This window comes from Xyrauchen texanus, chromosome 7 (genome assembly GCF_025860055.1).
Source record: "Xyrauchen texanus isolate HMW12.3.18 chromosome 7, RBS_HiC_50CHRs, whole genome shotgun sequence".
Taxonomy (NCBI): domain Eukaryota; kingdom Metazoa; phylum Chordata; class Actinopteri; order Cypriniformes; family Catostomidae; genus Xyrauchen; species Xyrauchen texanus.
In genome coordinates, this window is record NC_068282.1 from 14290996 (window position 1) to 14309220 (window position 18225).

The following is an 18225-nucleotide window of genomic DNA, read 5'->3' on the forward strand; positions in this document are numbered from 1 at the left end:
GACAGCCAAATCAATGCCAAGTGCTATAGGAAACTTGTGGTGAAATGTCACCTGAGTATCTGGACAAACTGACAGCTAGAATGCCAAGAATCTGCAACATTGCTGCATATGGAGGACATTATGATGACACCTCTTTGAAGTAGTTTAAGAATTTCTGAATTTATTTATACACACACACAGAGCTCTCTTCCAGGCTTGATGATGCACCCCCAGATCATCACTGCTACTCCACCTGGGCATCTAATGGTCAGACAGAGACCTGGAGAGCCCTACAAGCCACAGTGTCTCACACCCACAGTGAAATTTGGTGGAAGATTGATCGGTGATGATTTGGGGGTGCTTTAGCAAGGCTGGAATCGGGCATATTCGTGTTTGTGAAGGACGTATGAATAAAGCCACGTACAAAGTTATCCTGGAAGAAAACTTAATTTGTTCTGCTCTGACAATGTTCCCAAACTCTGATGATTGTTTTTTCTAGTAGGACAATGCTCCACGCCACACAGAAAGGTCAATCAAGGTGTGGATGGAGGACCACCGGATCAGGACCTTGTCATGGCCATCCCAATCTACAGACCTTAACCCCATTGAAAACCTCTGGAATGTGATTAAGAGGAAGATGGATGGCCACATGCCATCAAACAAAGTCGAGCTGCTTGAATTTTTGTGCCAGGAGTGGCATGAAGTCACCAAACAGCAATGTAAAAACTGATAGAGAGCATGCTAAGACATTATTGCTTACATGCTAAGAAAGCTGTGATTTAAAATCAGGGTTATTCCACCAAATATTGATTTTGGAACTCTTCCTAAATTAAAACATTAGTATTGTGTTGTTTAAAAATGTATATGAACTTATTTTCTTTGCGTTATTCGAGGTCTGAAAACATTGCATCTTTTTTTGTTATTTTGACCAGTTGTCAATTTCTGCAAATAAATGCTCTAAATGGCAATATTTTAATTTGGAATTTGGGTGAAATGTTGTCAGTACTTTGTAGAATAAAACAAAAATTTTAATTTTACTCAAATCACATACATATAAATATTAAATCCAGACTACCGGCAGGCATTTCTCCCTGCCTCTCTAGGGCAGGGGAGGGGGAGGACGGGAGGGAAAACAAAACAAAAAAAGAAAGGGAAAGGGCAAGGTGGAGCGACAGTGAGTGAGAGAGAGAGAAAAAACATGCCATCACCTGGTCCTCAATCACTCTTCCATCCTCTGGAGGATGACAGCCTCTCCTCCACGGGATATTAAATAAATGATATCGCCATTATATTTATGTTGTTTATCCAGAGGGGAACTGGCCCCCACAGTGAGCCTGGTTTCTCCCAAGGTAATTTTTCTTATTTAGTTTTGTGTTCCTTGCCTTCAGCTTGCTCACAGGGGTTCTAAACACAATTATTATTTAATTATTTAATTTCTATACACAATTTACAATATATTTAATGAAACTACACAATGATCACTAGGAGATTTTATAGTTATTACAGTTGACTTTTTGTTAATATATGATTTCCTGTAAAGCTGCTTTGAAACGATGTGTGTTGTGAAAAGCACTATACAAATAAATATGACTTCACTTGTTAGAACAATGTTGCAGTAAATTTTAAAGCCGAAGTATGTAACGTTTTATAAAATGCAGCGACAAAAATATGTAAGCCATTTGTAGGACAAAGGACAAAGATCCAAGCGATTTTCCCTGATCCAGCTAGATGTAAACATTTAGTCAAAAATTTTGGCTAACCAATTAATTAAAGTTATGACTTCTCTTATACATATAGATCTGGTGGGGTTTATTTGGGGCCGCAGCTCTTCTGATAACATCAGGCATCTAATCAATATCATGTGGTCAGTGGCAAACGATCAGACTCTGGTTGCTGCCATCTCATTTGATGCCGAAAAGGTGTTTGATATGGTACTTTTTAAGATTTTGGAAATATATGGGTTCAGGAATACTTTTATTGAATGGATTAAGTTACTTTATAGACTTCCGGTAGCGGCAGTACAAACAAATGGATTAATTTCAGATTATTTTACCCTGAATAGGGGCACCCGTCAGGGTTGCCTTCTTTCACCAATATTGTTCTGTCTTCCCCTGGAAACATTAGCAGCCGCGATAAGAAAGGAAGATGATTTTCCAGGGGTGGTGGTGGGAGGTCTGGCAGATAAGATTTTGCTTTATGCAAATTATATTTTATTATTTGTCTCCGACCCCACTAGATCTATGCCTTGCCTCCATAACATTATTAATTCATTTTCTAATTTCTCAGGATACACAGTCAATTGGTCTAAATCTGAAGCTTTGGCTCTGACAGCGTACTGCCCAGTAATGGCCGGTAATTGCCCAGTGCCTTCCAGTGGCCCAAACAGGGCAATAAGTATTTGGGGATTTTATTCCCAGCAAATCTGTGAGATTTAGTTAGAGTTAATTTTGACCCCTTCATAAAAAGGTTTTCAAGCAAAGTGTACAGGTGGGCTTCATTACATTTATCTATGAATCAAATCAAATCAAATCACTTTATTGGAATATGATTGGAAAGGTTAATGTTATTAAAATGAAATATGAAATATGATTGGAAAGGTTAATGTTATTAAAATGAATTGTATTCCAAAATTCAACTACCTGCTACAATCTCTCTCTGTAGATGTCCCCCTCTCTTATTTGAACAATTTGATAGTATTGCAAAGTCCTTCATTTGGAATGTTAAACGTCCCATATTACATTTCAATAAGTTGCATAGGCCGATTGACAAAGGTGGGCTAGGCCTACCCAAGATTCATTTTTATTATTATGCATTCGGTCTCAGACATTTGGCTCATTGGTTGCTTCCTCCTGAGAGAGCCCCTTTCTGTATCGAATATATTAATAAGTCCCCTTTCTGCTGGTCAGAGTGGATTATGAGGAAGGTTAACACACTCTGTGACCTATATACTCGGTGGAGTGCTGAGATCTTTTAAAAACATGGTTCAACACTTTAGGATTCCCAGATCTCAGTTCTTAAGATATTTACAGCTGTGCCATCTGCTCTGTACTATTTTTAGGAGTAGGATACACCCTCCTAAAATGGCAGATACTCTGGAATTGGTGACTACTACTTTTGGAAAAGGTCATGAGGCATCAGTGTATTACTGTGCCTCATGACCTGTATTAGTGTATCAAGAGATTATGGGAGAAAGATTTAAACTGGTATTGGTGGAGAGAGTGTGGGCTAAGATTCAAAAAAATGTCAAGTCTGCATTTAGAGATGCAAGGGTGCACCTTATGCAATTTAAGATTTTGCATCGATTCTATTGGACCCCTCTAGATTGTATAGGCTTGGTCTTAAAGACACACACACCTGCTGGTGATGCCAATCAGAAGATGGGGACAGTTTTGGTTGAGGGTTCAGAGCTTTGTATGTGAAGTGGTTGACACTCGTTTTTCATTTTGCCCCAGATTGTGTGTTTTGGGGGATAAATATATAGAGAGCTGGGTCCTGACTGGTGTGATGTGGTAAGTGGTTAATCCTCAGTGGATGGAGGTTGTCTGGTGCGCCCTTGTGTCGTGAGTGGTGCATCGATATGGGCAGGGTGATGGCATTTGCGGAGGTGGTGTATAGAAGGCTGGACAACATGGATATTTATATTAGGAAGTGGGGTGGCTATCTGGCCTTTTTGGAGGGCTCTTGGGGAGGGGCAGCAGAGAGGGACTAGTGTTTTTTTTATTTTTTATGTCTCTAAATATTTTCTGTTTTATTGTCTATTTGTGTGTCTTTGACAGTGGACTTTTGACCACTGGAATGCTTGTTTGTGTTTAACATTTTCTGTTATGTCTATGTGATTTGCTGCATGGAATCAATAAATATGGTTAATAACAAAAAAAGATGCTACAAATTAGAGGGCCTGGGTAGCTCAGCGAATGACTACACCCCTGGAGTCGCAATTTGAATCCAGTGTGTGCTGAGTGACTCCAGCCAGGTCTCCTAAGCAACCAAATTGGCCCGGTTGCTAGGGAGGGTTGAGTCACATGGGATAACCTCCTCATGGTCACGATTAGTGGTTCTTGCTCTCAATGGGGCATGTGGTAAATTGTGCAAGGATCGTGGAGAGTAGTGTAGGATTATCCATGAACGAAGCCTTAAAATGAACACCACATTCCACAGATCAGAGAGATCCCCCACCGAGCCATTAGAGAGTCATAAAAATGAATCCATGGCACCTATATTGCTGAAGGAGACCATCTCTCCCATGCCTGATTAACATCAAGCTATGGTTTGTAATGACAGAGCTGACCAATAAAGAAGATTCTTATTTGTTCCACAAACCTAAACCCTCAGCATGACCTTCTGAACTTCCACACAGAGCTCAAGCAGGTTTTCTTTGAAAGGTTTCCTTGTGAGACCCTCATGAGATCCTCATTATTCTGCAAATAGCAGCTAAAAAGGAATCCATGAACGTTGTACTTCATAATGTTAACCCTATAAAATGTACAAGATGCATTTGGACTCAAAATATACACCATATCTAGCCTTTCTAGATAATTCTGAAAATGACTTTATGACCTGTGATCACTTTTATAACTGACAAATTAATGATTATATCGATTTACCTTTTAAAATATGTGTAGTGATTTGTAATCACTTATAACTGACAAATCGATGATTATAATCTTTAATCTTTTATGATTCATCTCATTCAACTAAGAATGGTAACTATTCAACTTGATAATATACCCAGACAATCAAGGATTTTCATGTTGTATGTGGCAGGGCGGAGGGCGGGCCGGGTCGTGGTCCTACACACCCGGTCCCGTATTAGGCTAATCAAGCCTCCGAGAGGGATAAAGGTTGACTGCAGAGGATCGTGCAGGAGAGAGAGATCGTTTACGGACATGTCCGTCATATGTGTGTTTGTTGTCTGTTTCAGTTTATTATTAAATTATTATTTATATTGACAAGCCGGTTCTCGCCTCCTCCTTTCCATTGACTGCTTTACACTGGTGCCGAAACCCGGAAAGGAGGAGGCGAGACAATATAAATAATATTTTAATAAAACAAGATTTCATAAACCTAAATAGGCCTTATATTATTTTCAATAAGCCATGAGAATAATATTACTCCAATGAGTGAATAAATCATAATTCCCTTTTTAAAGCTAATTCCTTACAATAGAAATTGCTAGCGGATACAACGATACATTGTATTACGATTTAAATGATGGAGAATTTTATTCAGACAAATAATCAAATTATTTGTAATTTATCTTGCTTATAATCGTTGTCGAACACAACTAATTCCATAATACATTATCTTACATAATCATGTAGAATAAGACAGTTTAATTTAATTCCTAGCTCACATATACTGTTCCTACATATAAATGGTGGGGGAGGCACATTAATCCGAACCGTGTCCATCTACATCAACTGAAATTTGCTACAGTACCACGAGCCTCAACATGCTGTGAATCTTTGCTGTGTCATGCACAACGAGCCACGTGTTAAGATGCGTGTATTGATGGTCTCAGAAGCAGAGGCATCTGAGACTTGTCCTCTGCCACCCGGATTGAGGTGAGTAACCGTGCCACCACGAGGACCTACTAAGTAGTGGGAATTGTGCATTCCAAATTGGGGAGCAAAGGAGATAAATATATATATTTTATTTTTTTTAAATGCTACAAATTGCCTTGTTCACACCAGTCACATGGACTACCGCACCATACTCAGGCAGAGAGCATCTTTAACTGCACACAATCGAGTAAGAATAAAAAGAAAACATTTTTACCAATAATTGTTTAATCTAAGAATCACTGGGCTTTTGAAAAAGAAGGCAAGTTTAAAACTTCTCACAGTTAAATGTAATTTGATTTTTACATATTTATTTTTTTTTTGACTGGTATTTTGCAGCTCTGTAATCAAGATGTGTGCAGCATATTCTAAGCAACCTAGATTTGTCATAAAAAAAGCATGCATCATAAAGGTATGTTTTTTTTATTTTTTTATTTTTAATATAATTCCTGTCATACAATAAAATACGGTTTAAAGAGCTTATGGCTTAAATGTTATGAACACGTTTAGTCGAAGAGAATGAAAACTGCACCATCTCAGAGTCAAGTGGATGATGCCAGAAGAAATGACGTTAACAGGACTACACTTACCACCATGCACCTGTATTAAAACACGGAAGTGCTTTTTGACGACCTCTACTGCTGGTAGGCAAACACTGCTAAACTAAAGCTTATGAAACAGAAGACTTGTTTCCTGGGATTCTATTCATAGAGGTACGCATTATTATTTACGTTGATATTAATAGCTGTAGTTAGAATTATTGTATTATTCTCCTGGCTTGCTTGACATTAGAATCAAGACTATGAGTTGGTTACATTTTCGTAAATCAAATGTAAACCTCAAAAAACTGAATTCACAGGCTTGGGTTTTTCATCATCATGTAACAATTTACCTTATTATGTTCGAGAAAAAGTTGTATGTATTGCAGAACATGTATGATGAATCATGATAAATAACATATTACCATTTATAACATTTGAGGCTTTGCACTTTAAAGTTCTTATGATGTCATAACCAACGGTGACTGTTAAAGGGTTAATTTACAGACAAACTATTTGAAATTATGTAATAGAAGGTACATTATTTTTGTAACTTTTAGGCGTAATTTTTGTTCAAAATCATTCTGAATTTTTCACATTTCAGTGAGTTTTCTGAGCGGTTTGTGATTTCCTTTAAACATTCTTTATTATTACAATTTTGTTTGTATTAAAAGTTTCCACAAAAAGTATTAAAAAAAAGTATGTATATAAAAGAAAAGTATAAATATGTAGCTATAAATTTGGAAATACCAATTAGTGCCCATATTTACTCAAATAGTGTATTACATCAGGAAGTTAATAGTATAATTAATGAATAATTAATATTATACATCATTCTGTAATGTCTTTAATAATATATTTGGGAAACTATGTGCAAAATTTTGTATCATGGGTGTTCTGTGGACTAAATATGCATACTAGTGCACATACAAAAATACATAACTTTTATGAACATATTTTTCAAATACAATTTTGCTATATCAGTGTTGAAGAAGAGACATTGTAACAATCTGATGTTCTATATTTAACATTACATATTTCAACCCATGATATGTAAATGTATATTAGACATTGGCATTTTGCCACTTTTCAGTTTTGGCACCAGCTCATCATCTCTGCACAATCAAATCATTTTGCAAAACTGCTTGATGTTGATAAACAGTTGTTGTTTGATTTTTCTGCTGTTGTATGGATGGATCTGTAGATGTTGTTGTCATGGAGATCCCTGCCTCCATGTGTGGCAGTGGGAAGCCGTACTTCTTCAGTACAAGCTGGTGTACAAAGATATGTTCCTGCAAGTGGCTCAATTGACTCCAGTGCTTTGGAACAGCTACAGGCCTTTGTGTCACAAGCTTCACGTCTGTTTGTAATCAGTGGTGCTGGACTCTCAACTGAATCTGGCATCCCAGACTATAGATCAGAGGGTGTGGGACTATACGCACGGACCGACAGGCGGCCTATGCAGCACTCAGAGTTCGTGCGTAGTGCAAAATCGAGGCAGCGATACTGGGCGCGGAACTATATGGGGTGGCCCCAGTTCTCTTCACACTTCCCTAATTCAGCTCATTTGACATTAAAAGACTGGGAAGAAAAGGGTAAACTGCACTGGCTTGTCACTCAGAATGTTGATTCCTTACATTCAAAGGCTGGACATCGGAGACTAACTGAACTTCATGGATGTGCACACAGGTAATGTACAAAAGCTTTGAAGATCATTTGAATATATACAGGTGAAACTCGAAAAATTAGAATGTCGTGCAAAAGTTCATTAATTTCAGTAATTCAACTTAAAAGGTGAAACTAATATATTATATAGACTCATTACAAGCAAAGTAAGATATTTCAAGCCTTTATTTGATATAATTTTGATGATTATGGCTTACAGCTTATGAAAACCCCAAATTCAGAATCTCAGAAAATTAGAATATTGTGAAAAGGTTCAGTGTTGTAGGCTCAAAGTGTCACACTCTAATCAGCTAAACACCTGCAAAGGGTTCCTGAGCCTTTAAATGGTCTCTCAGTCTGGTTCAGTTGAATTCACAATCATGGGGAAGACTGCTGACCTGACAGTTGTGCAGAAAACCATCATTGACACCCTCCACAAGGAGGGAAAGCCTCAAAAGGTAATTGCAAAAGAAGTTGGATGTTCTCAAAGTGCTGTATCAAAGCACATTAATAGAAAGTTAAGTGGAAGGGAAAAGTGTGGAAGAAAAAGGTGCACAAGCAGCAGGGATGACCGTAGCCTGGAGAGGATTGTCAGGAAAAGGCCATTCAAATGTGTGGGGAGCTTCACAAGGAGTGGACTGAGGCTGGAGTTACTGCATCAAGAGCCACCACACACAGACGGGTCCTGGACATGGGCTTCAAAATCAGTCAGAAGCGTCTTACCTGGGCTAAAGAAAAAAAGAACTGGTCTGTTGCTCAGTGGTCCAAAGTCCTCTTTTCTGATGAGAGCACATTTTGCATCTCATTTGGAAACCAAGGTCCCAGAGTCTGGAGGAAGAATGGAGAGGCACACAATCCAAGATGCTTGAAGTCCAGTGTGAAGTTTCCACAGTCTGTGTTGGTTTGGGGAGCCATGTCATCGGCTGGTGTTGGTCCACTGTGCTTTATTAAGTCCAGAGTCAACGCAGCCGTCTACCGGGACATTTTAGAGCACTTCATGCTTCCTTCAGCAGACAAGCTTTATGGAGATGCTGACTTCATTTTCCAGCAGGACTTGGCACCTGCCCACACTGCCAAAAGTACCAAAACCTGGTTCAATGACCATGGTATTACTGTGCTTGATTGGCCAGCAAACTCGCCTGACCTGAACCCCATAGAGAATCTATGGGGCATTGCTAAGAGAAAGATGAGAGACATGAGACCAAACAATGCAGAAGAGCTGAAGGCCGCTATTGAAGCGTCTTGGTCTTCCATAACACCTCAGCAGTGCCACAGGCTGATAGCATCCATGCCACGCCGCATTGAGGCAGTAATTAATGCAAAAGGGGCCTAAACCAAGTACTGAGTACATATGCATGATTATACTTTTCAGAGGGCCGACATTTCTGTATTTAAAATCCTTTTTTTTATTGATTTCATGTAATATTCTAATTTTCTGAGATTCTGAATTTGGGGTTTTCATAAGCTGTAAGCCATAATCATAAAAATTATATCAAATAAAGGCTTTAAATATCTTACTTTGCTTGTAATGAGTCTATATAATATATTAGTTTCACCTTTTAAGTTGAATTACTGAAATTAATGAACTTTTGCACAATATTCTAATTTTTCGAGTTTCACCTGTATATGTACTTTTGTGTGTATTTATATTCTGTCTGCTCTCAGGGTCATGTGTTTGGGCTGTGGGCAACTGACTCCACGAGCAGAGCTTCAGAAGCATTTTGCAGCACTTAACCCAAGCTGGGCAGCAAGTGTGGGTGCTGTGGCCCCAGATGGAGATGTGTTTCTGGATGACGAACAGGTGCTGAACTTCAGAGTACCTGGATGTGATGCATGTGGGGGTATCCTCAAACCTGAGGTGACATTTTTTGGCGATGTAGTAAACCAGGCTACAGTAAAATTTGTGCATAACAAGCTGGCAGAGTCAGATGCTGTGCTTGTGGCTGGATCCTCTCTTCAGGTGAGTAATGAAAATGGAAAACAATTATGAATCTTTTAGTGTTAGATTCCTGTTACTGCAAACAACATTTTGTGGACAATTGTTTTTATTCAGTGCTCAATTCAGTACAAATACAAACAGCACAAATTAGAATTGACATGTATATGAGTTGTAGATAGCGCCAATCAAATTATATCTAGCAGAGATTGGGCCCAGATGCGTCTGCTCATTGTGTTTGGAGAGGGTTCCATTGACTAACAAACATTCTTTTTTATCTAACGATAACTTCCTCTGGTGTGATAACAGTTCAAGTTCAGAAAAATTATTTTAAAAAGCTCTGGAGTCAAAACTTTGTCTCTGTCTAATAGGCGAGATATATCCTGAGCATATTGAGACCAGAAGGAAAAGAGTGAAGGGCATTCCCAAAAGAAATGTAGATATGTGCCAAGGGCTCCCTGCAGACATAAATTACAATTGCAATTGTCTCGCAAACTTGATCAGAGAAAAGCTCTTCCTTAGACCATACAGATACTATGGGTAAAGATGTATATTAAAAATACAAAATTAAGGAGGAAGGAATAAATGCAAGAAGCAGAGATAGTAAAAAGTTCAGATGGGAGGATTAGTTGGCGCAGAGGCACATCCAAAGGAACTCAATATTGCAAATAGAGCAGACCTGATGTGCAGATATTTGAAAAGGAAGTGCCTGGCAAGGTTAAAATGGTCCTTGATGTCCTGAAAGGATTTCAGACCCTTGTCATCATTGTTATCACCTTAACAGTTAATTTTGTATTTAGCCCATGTGGTCCTTTCCTGATAAAAAGTTTAAAATGAACTGCTGTTACATTTCAGGTTTATTCTGGGTACCGCTTTCTCCTTGCTGCCAGTGAAAGGAAACTTCCAATAGCCATCGTGAACATCGGATCTACAAGAGCTGATCACCTTGCTGAGTTCAGGTTGAGTGCTCGCTGTGGAGAAGTGCTGCCAGCTATTCAACTGAACTGAGAGAGAAACGGACTGTTCTTTACCTTCAGATTACTCTCAGATCACCCTCAGCACTTCATACACTACGTGGAAATCATTTTAGGGTTTTATCATGGCTGCTTGCATAATACATCTGAATTCTACCTCAAAGACAGAAATGGCTTAAGTACTTGAACATTTCTGGTTAGATTTGTATGTGCATCTTTAGCGTATCACCTGTCGTTACTGTATAATTTAACAATTATGTAGATTTAAACATATCTTCAAGATCTTTATCTTGTCAAATATACTTTTTGAATTGTGACCACTGTAAAGCAAGTCGCCAAGCCCCTCAAGAATGAATCTGAGAAACTTTAATGATAATCATGAAATCCAAAATGAGGAGTATGAATTATAACTGTATTTGTATTTAAATAGTAATGGTGGTTTAATCACTAGTTAAATCTGTGTATTTTTGAATATTTGTAATGATTGTTCATTTTTGAACACATCATATTTCTTCTGCATCCTTTATACAAACAAGTAGTAAATGTGACACTATAAAAAAAAATGGTAACATTACAAGAAGAGGTGTTGACTATGACAAATGCATACATAGCACTAATTGTCACAAAAAAAGGAACATAAGTTCAAAGCCTTGCCTAAAGCGTCACAGCAGGTGAGGTGACAGTATCCCTAGAAAAGAAGAGATCAGTCAAAACTGTCTGTTTGTTAAATCTATCTCTCAGAAGCTCAGTCCATTGCTGCATATGACACTGTACATCTGACCACAGCTTCTCAGGAACACTGAATGAGTAAAGACAACATCGGTGACTTATGTCATTTATCTGCCACTTTACCCAAACAGTGGAAACCACCAGTGGCGTCATACACAAACAGTTCCCAAATCCTTTGGTTTGGTCAAACCAGTAGAATGCTGGATAACCTAAAAGGATTCCAAAGAGTGTACACAAATTCCACTCATTATACAACTCTTCTCCCACCACAATAACTGAGGAGCTTTCATGCACCTCGTTCATAAAGAGTCCCAAAATAGTTTTGATCATCTCCTCAGTTCTTTTCTCAAATCCAAGCAAGACAGGTTGTTTTCTAGATGGGCACACATCAATAAGGACAACACTTTTATTTTTGAGCAGTTCATCCAAGTGGGACTTAATCGTGGCAAGGTTAAAGATGAATGTGTTGTCATCAATGGACAGTATCTGTAGTGCACTGGTTACAATTCCATACTCTTGTAGTGAGTTGAGATAGAGCTGAATCTGTTCTGGGGATGCTGCATTACAGTCGTACAGAAGAGCAGGTTTGGTGCCCAGATCCACAGCTTTAATTTGAACAGTCAAATCAAGACAAGTGGACGGAGACAGGCGTTTCTTACCAGTTCGCAATAACTTCTGGGCTGCTGCGATGAGAACATCTGGTGATGTGTCCATTACTTATGGTTTCTTCTCCCTATGGATTCATCTTAACAAGGACACATCCTCCAGAATTAGATGTTTGTTGAGATCATAACTGATGAACAATTGTACTGAATTACCGGCTCAGAGATGACATATATAGACCAGTCTTGCATCGTCAGGAGAGGTTCATAGTTTCATATGCACACACTTCCTGTTGTTAAAAGTTTTAAAAGTCAATATAAAATATAATATAGAATAACTACAGAAAAATCCACGTTGGCAATATTTTTTGTCTATTTAAAAAAAATATTAAATTTAAATGATTTTTTAAAAATATTCTAATTGTGAAATAACGCGCGTCGTTTAAGCGTCAGGTAGACGCCACTGAAATAAGCAGACTTTTATTTTGAAAGCGTATCATCGTAAGGCGGAAGTGTATTCTGTTTGACAAGCTGTACGTTTGTAAAACACATTACTGTAAAGCAGCACAGTAAGGTGTATGTGTAATTAAGCGAAGGTAGCGCTTATTTTCACAACCGGTTAATTTTGGTGATTAAATATAGATGTTAGTGCCTTTAACAACTTGTTATTTGAGTTTAAATAGTTAAGTATACCATGGGTTCAGAGGATGTGCTCAAGAGTGCCTCAACGTTGGCGTCGTATAATGTTCTGCTCCAGGTACAAACACATATACACTAAATACATATTTTGTAGAGTCAGTGGCAGTATTCCTCTGAATGTGCATATCATTGTGATATGTTATAGGTGATGTTTCGGGTGTTGACGTTTCTCTTGAATGCATTTACCTTGCGCTTTGTGTCCAAGGAGCTGATAGGTGTGGTAAATGTCAGGTGGGTTTAGGGTTGCACAACATGAAGACAAGTTTTATTTGTGTGTGGAGGGAGTAACTAACTGCTGCACATGCTTGTGTTACAGGTTGATGCTGCTCTATTCTACATTGGTGTTTCTCTCCAGAGAGGCATTTAGGAGGGCGTGTCTAAGTGGTGAAGGGGTGGGGCGTAACTGGAGACAGGTGATCAACCTGTTATGGCTCATGTAAGTTGAAATGCCTGAGTAATGAGAGGATTGATAGGTTGTAATGATAGATTCTTAGATTTAAAGGAATAGCTCAGCCAAAAATGAAAAATATGTCATACTTTGCTCTCCCTCATGTCGGTCCAAACCTGATTTTCTTTATTTTTTTTAGGAATATTCAGATTTTTTCCCCCCACAATTTCCAAAGGTTTTGATGGTGTAAATATTTTGAAAGTATGATAATTATGTAATTCTCTTTCTCTCCCTTTCCCTCTGCTCTTCTCAAACTGGCAGATTTCCTCTGGGCTGTGTTTGGGGTGTGTTATTGGTTTGTGTTTGGTGGTGGGTGCTCCAGGCCCCTGATCCAGAGTCTATCCCTCATTATGTTCCTGCTGTTGGACTGTTTTGCCTGGCTGCACTTACAGAGCTTCTGGCTGAACCTCTCTGGGTCCTTGCACATGCGCACATGTTTGTCCGTTTGAAGGTATCTTAAGCTGTCTGTACTACTTTATACTACACTTGAAAAATCAATGTAGATTTGAATGAGATAAAGCTAAAACAACTATTTGATTAATACATTGTATTATAAATTTACAGGTGATTGCTGAAAGCTTAGCCATGATCGCCAAATGTCTTGTTACCGTAGTAATGGTGGTCTCAGCACCTCAGTGGGGGCTTTACATCTTCTCTGCAGCCCAGGTTTGTATGTTTACATGTTTGCATACTTAGCATATACAGTATAGCATATACTATAGCTTTTGGTGGCAATGCCTTTCTATTGTAATCTTGTGTGTTTTTGATTTGAAAGTGTGTCTATGCAGGGTTTTTGCTCCTTTGTTACGTGTTATACTTTGTCAATTTCCTCGGCTCAGAGGAAGCAGAGAGGAAATCCTTCCCTATTCATCACATATCAGACCTCTTACCATCTAGGGTGGACCATGAGGTGTGATGTTTTTTTTTTACTACTTTTTTGTTACACACACAAACCCATTTATTTTTTCTCCGGTGAAAAAAACTAACCTGTATTTTTTTTTTCCTACATAGCCACTGCTAAACTGGAAGCTGACCACACTAACCTGGAGTTTTTTCAAACAGTCCTTTCTCAAACAGATACTTACAGAAGGTCAGTGGCACTCATGCTCATTTATTCATATATTGATACCGGCACATACACACAACCTATTGTACTAAGTACTTTCTGTTGAGCTTTCAAATGTATTTGATTAATGTTTTGATTTTGTAGGCGAGCGTTATGTGATGACATTTTTGAATGTGCTTAGCTTTGGAGACCAGGGTGAGATTGTTATTCACAAAAGATACTCATTCATACATGAAATGTTGTATAATTTTTGTCTTAAACAATGTATTCATGTTAATTTTCCTACTTCGCTATCTTTTTTGCAGGGGTTTATGATATAATAAACAATCTGGGCTCAATGGTGGCACGATTTCTTTTCCTGCCCATTGAGGAGAGTTTCTATGTTTTTTTTGCCAAAGTCCTGGAGCGTGGCCGAGATGTGCGGTATCAAAAACAAGTCAGTATCAATTTACGTGACTTACTTAACATGCAACCAGTCTGATGTCAAATTGGATAATTGTGAAATGCGGATTGGTCAACAGGAGGAAATCTCCATGGCAGCTGAGGTACTGGAATGTCTTTTGAAACTGGTGCTTTTGATTGGTCTGATCATCACAGTGTTTGGTTATGCATACTCCCATCTAGCACTTGACATTTATGGTGGGGAGCTTCTAAGCAGTGGAACAGGTAAAGTACAAATGTACAAACACTAAGAAATAAAGCAAAATAATTCTTGATATTTTACTTAAATACAAACTATAACATTTTCATTTGATATTTTATGGCAGTTTATTTGTTTATTTTGCAGGGCCAGAGCTCCTGCGGTGTTATAGCTGTTATGTTTTGCTGTTAGCCATTAATGGAGTAACCGAGTGTTTTGTCTTTGCTGCCATGAGCAAAGAGGAGGTTGACAGGTGAACAACACACAATCTGTTAATTATAATCCTTTATTACTTTATAATAACTATATTACAATATTGTTATAACAGTATTACAATGTGATTGCGAAGACTGAGTCCTGAAATAAGTAGTAGGGCCTTCTTTTTTTTTCTCTTTAGGTATAATCTAATGATGCTGGGCCTGTCTGCCACCTTCCTGCTGCTTTCTTATTGGCTTACCTGGATGTTTGGGGGAGTCGGCTTCATTTTGGCAAATTGCTGTAACATGGCTTTACGAATCACTCACAGTATTGTTTACATACATCGGTATTTCCTGCAAAGTGAACACAAACCACTGTGGGGGCTCCTTCCACATTCCACTGTCATAATAGCACTTGGCATAAGCTTCATCATCACAACGTTTTCAGAGGTATTGTAGGAAATGGCTCATCGCTCATGTTTGAATGTAGGTAATGTTGTGCGATCAACACATCTGATTTGTAACCTCTTTGTCTTTCAGAGTATATTCTGCTGTGATGGTGGCTCGTTGCTAAAGCTGGCTCATGTTGCCGTTGGGGCAGTTTGTCTCCTGGGTGTGGCCATCACAGTGTTTCTAACAGAAACAAAACTTGTGCAGTTCGTCATAACACAGTTACTACCCAAATACAGCAAGAAACTTACATGACCTTCTACAGACTTTAGTGGACTGAAAGCTGCTAATGCCTTGGTTACAATTAACCAAAGTGAATTTGAATGACACTAACATGTCATGGACCAAATACTGCCTTGTTGAACAGGCAATACAGTATAGAGCATCTTGAGACATTTAGAATTTTGAAAGATGGTGAAGTGCATCTGAGTTTGAAAGTTGGACATTGATCAAATATTTGGTAACATTGTAGTACTATATATACAGCAGCTGTTTAAATCAATGGTTAACATTGTGAGTGCTAAGCAGAGTATGTATGAAATGGTTATATGAAATAGATTTCAACGGTGGTTCTGGTTACCATTATCTTTAAAAACATTAAGATGGTATTGTAAAATATGATCTACTATTACAATTCATGGGAACAAATACAAAATGTTTTGTCTAAATGCACTTATTATTAACTTTAATATACATACGTTTTTAGAAACGCATATATTTGACATGTCACTGATTCTTGGATATGGTATTCATAGATTTTTTAACTAGTGAAAAGGAGAGATATAGGGATGAAGACAGTGTCTCAACTAGTAATTCTCCTTGTAAAGTATGGCATTCCAATGGAATATAGAAGACATATTAACATTTACAAATATGCTCTTACCAAGACTCAAATGTAGAAACAGTAAAAATATGCACAAAAAACTTTGCGTTTATTTAGAAGCACTCCAACAAAAAAGCATGCGCACAGCCATTGTAAAGCTGACAAAGAGATACAAACCATAAACAGTTGTTAGCATCGCCAAACAGCTGGAACCAATTTGTACTTTATAGACGATGTCATCATTGAATAATTATGGCTGTAGGTCCCTACAGGAACAGTGACTGAGATTAAATGGGAGGAGTAAAAGTCTGCCTTATCTCTTGGCCAAAAGAATTATATCCCACTTGAGACTGGACTCTGAAAGGAAAGGGTGTGTTTCTACACATCTACAACGAGTTTAAACAGAGATAGAAACTTCAGCAAGGCAGCTGAACTTCACAACTTGGGAAGTCTGATCATGGCTCAGGTAAAGGAGAAAGAGGAAAGGCAGAGAAAATCTTTTCTTTTTTTGGTGTTGTTGTTAATCTTTCACCATCTTAAACCATCTCTCAGCAAGGGAAGGGAGCGGAGGGGACTGTTAAGAGGCCTTTGGTGAAAGCAGAGGATTTAACTGGTGCAAAGGATAACCTGCACTCTGGAACAGAGGTGAAGAGCAAGACCTTCGAGGTGATGCAGGAATGCGGTGAGTCAAGCAAAATAGTGAATAGTTGTGTGAAATTAAGAATGTCATTGTCCTTTTTTTTATTATACATTGGGCCAACAGGAAATGAGAAGAACTTTGTGTGTGTGTTTGGACTGTAGTGTTTCCACTCCATATAAAGTAGCAGGAAGTCTGAGCACACAAACAGACTAGATTAAACTGTTTTGTAACAGTCTCTCAGTTTGTTCCACTTGTTATATAATTTTATCAAGTCTGAACTCTTTATGGTTATTTACATTGACTAGTAATTTGTATTATTTAGTTCCTGCTATTCTTGAAGACATTTCTTTAATATCCATTCCTGATATTTTCCCCCATATTATCTCTGCTTCAATTCAGTTCTATTAAATTTTAAATGTTCTGACTTCAACATTGGACTCCATTTTATATTGTCGACAGATCTCAGTTGAAGTTATACTGTTAACAAAGACTACTACTTTGGTTTGTTTGTATTTTCTGTTTTAGTCAATTCAAGAACTTGTAACTTTAAATTGTATCCATATTTTTGGTTTCAGATCTTGGTTTTAGTTGGCATTGGTGTTCTAATTGTGTCTTCTCTGCAGAAAGAGCTGGGACGGTCGCTCCATCCATATTCAGTAAAGTTCGCTCTGGATCTGAGACTGCCTTTGACAAATCCAGCAAGAGAAAGTAGCACAGTGGGACCACACAATTACAACTTCACTGAATTGCAGCTGAAACCAATTAATGATAAATATTCTCAAGCATTTATCTAATTGAAAACACCAGCTTCAAAACGACACAATCCTAATGTTTTTTTCTCTCTCGACTGAATGCAAAACATAATCTATTTTCTTCTTTGAGTCAAACAGTTTGAAATATGTCATTATATGAAATCAATTTTATTCAATATAATTAGTATTTCACATTACTATCAAAAGATTCCTTTGCAGAACAGACAAAAACAGTAAGACAGGACGATGGAGAATGACAAAAGAGGGGGATAAAACAAAATAAAGAATTTAGACTGGTCTCTGAGGATGTTATTAGAGAAAAAAAAATGTCTTCCCTGTTTTTTCTACCAGTTTTCTGGCTTTGAACACATGTAGAACAATACAGTAGCTGCAATTTGCCCTCTGATTAGCTTGATATAGCTATAGCTGTCATACTGTCAAAACCTTTAGGACAAATGTAAAATAAACGGCCAGTAAAGCAAATAAAAAGCTGGGTGTACAGAGAAAGCCAGAGAGGGTTATGGT

General features: G+C 38.0%; 4 protein-coding genes across 5 annotated transcripts; 3 read left to right on the forward strand and 1 right to left on the reverse strand.

Moving 5' to 3' along the window:
* Positions 1 to 6167: 6167 nt before the first annotated feature.
* Positions 6168 to 11222, forward strand: sirt4 (sirtuin 4). Its single transcript, XM_052129704.1, has 4 exons — positions 6168 to 6253; positions 7284 to 7768; positions 9410 to 9704; positions 10536 to 11222. The coding sequence occupies exons 2-4, from the start codon at positions 7284 to 7286 to the stop codon at positions 10686 to 10688; spliced, it is 933 nt and encodes a 310-aa protein (XP_051985664.1). The 5' UTR covers positions 6168 to 6253; the 3' UTR covers positions 10689 to 11222.
* Positions 11223 to 11280: 58 nt separating this feature from the next.
* On the reverse strand, positions 11281 to 12253 carry c7h1orf74 (chromosome 7 C1orf74 homolog). Its single transcript, XM_052129706.1, has one exon. The coding sequence runs from the start codon at positions 12095 to 12097 to the stop codon at positions 11309 to 11311; it is 789 nt and encodes a 262-aa protein (XP_051985666.1). The 5' UTR covers positions 12098 to 12253; the 3' UTR covers positions 11281 to 11308.
* A 244-nt stretch (positions 12254 to 12497) lies between these two features.
* On the forward strand, positions 12498 to 16148 carry rft1 (RFT1 homolog). The gene is made up of 13 exons (XM_052129674.1): positions 12498 to 12742; positions 12830 to 12915; positions 13001 to 13120; positions 13394 to 13583; positions 13697 to 13798; positions 13908 to 14042; positions 14144 to 14222; positions 14343 to 14393; positions 14504 to 14634; positions 14720 to 14864; positions 14986 to 15091; positions 15236 to 15485; positions 15576 to 16148. Exons 1-13 carry the CDS (start codon positions 12680 to 12682, stop codon positions 15738 to 15740), a joined length of 1623 nt encoding a protein of 540 aa, XP_051985634.1. The 5' UTR covers positions 12498 to 12679; the 3' UTR covers positions 15741 to 16148.
* Positions 16149 to 16609: 461 nt separating this feature from the next.
* Positions 16610 to 18225, forward strand: mustn1a (musculoskeletal, embryonic nuclear protein 1a). Of its 2 annotated transcripts, none has more exons than XM_052129727.1 (3): positions 16610 to 16774; positions 16861 to 16990; positions 17572 to 18225. In XM_052129727.1, the coding sequence occupies exons 1-3, from the start codon at positions 16766 to 16768 to the stop codon at positions 17658 to 17660; spliced, it is 228 nt and encodes a 75-aa protein (XP_051985687.1). In that variant the 5' UTR covers positions 16610 to 16765; the 3' UTR covers positions 17661 to 18225. The 2 variants fall into 2 exon arrangements, with proteins under 2 accessions (XP_051985687.1, XP_051985686.1); XM_052129726.1 differs by having other exon boundaries at positions 17576 to 17742.

Bases quoted from the DNA above. Each gene is read 5' to 3' on its own strand.
- rft1 (XM_052129674.1), top strand. From the start codon at position 12,680: ATGGGTTCAGAGGATGTGCTCAAGAGTGCCTCAACGTTGGCGTCGTAT. The intron at 13,799-13,907 runs GTTTGTATGTTT...TTGATTTGAAAG, and splicing joins ACATCTTCTCTGCAGCCCAG to TGTGTCTATGCAGGGTTTTT. The intron at 14,394-14,503 runs GTGAGATTGTTA...TCTTTTTTGCAG, and splicing joins GCTTAGCTTTGGAGACCAGG to GGGTTTATGATATAATAAAC.
- mustn1a (XM_052129726.1), top strand. The intron at 16,991-17,575 runs GTGAGTCAAGCA...CTCTGCAGAAAG, and splicing joins CGAGGTGATGCAGGAATGCG to AGCTGGGACGGTCGCTCCAT.
- sirt4 (XM_052129704.1), top strand. From the start codon at position 7,284: ATGTTGTTGTCATGGAGATCCCTGCCTCCATGTGTGGCAGTGGGAAGC. The intron at 7,769-9,409 runs GTAATGTACAAA...GTCTGCTCTCAG, and splicing joins CTTCATGGATGTGCACACAG to GGTCATGTGTTTGGGCTGTG. The intron at 9,705-10,535 runs GTGAGTAATGAA...GTTACATTTCAG, and splicing joins TGGCTGGATCCTCTCTTCAG to GTTTATTCTGGGTACCGCTT.
- c7h1orf74 (XM_052129706.1), bottom strand. From the start codon at position 12,097: ATGGACACATCACCAGATGTTCTCATCGCAGCAGCCCAGAAGTTATTG.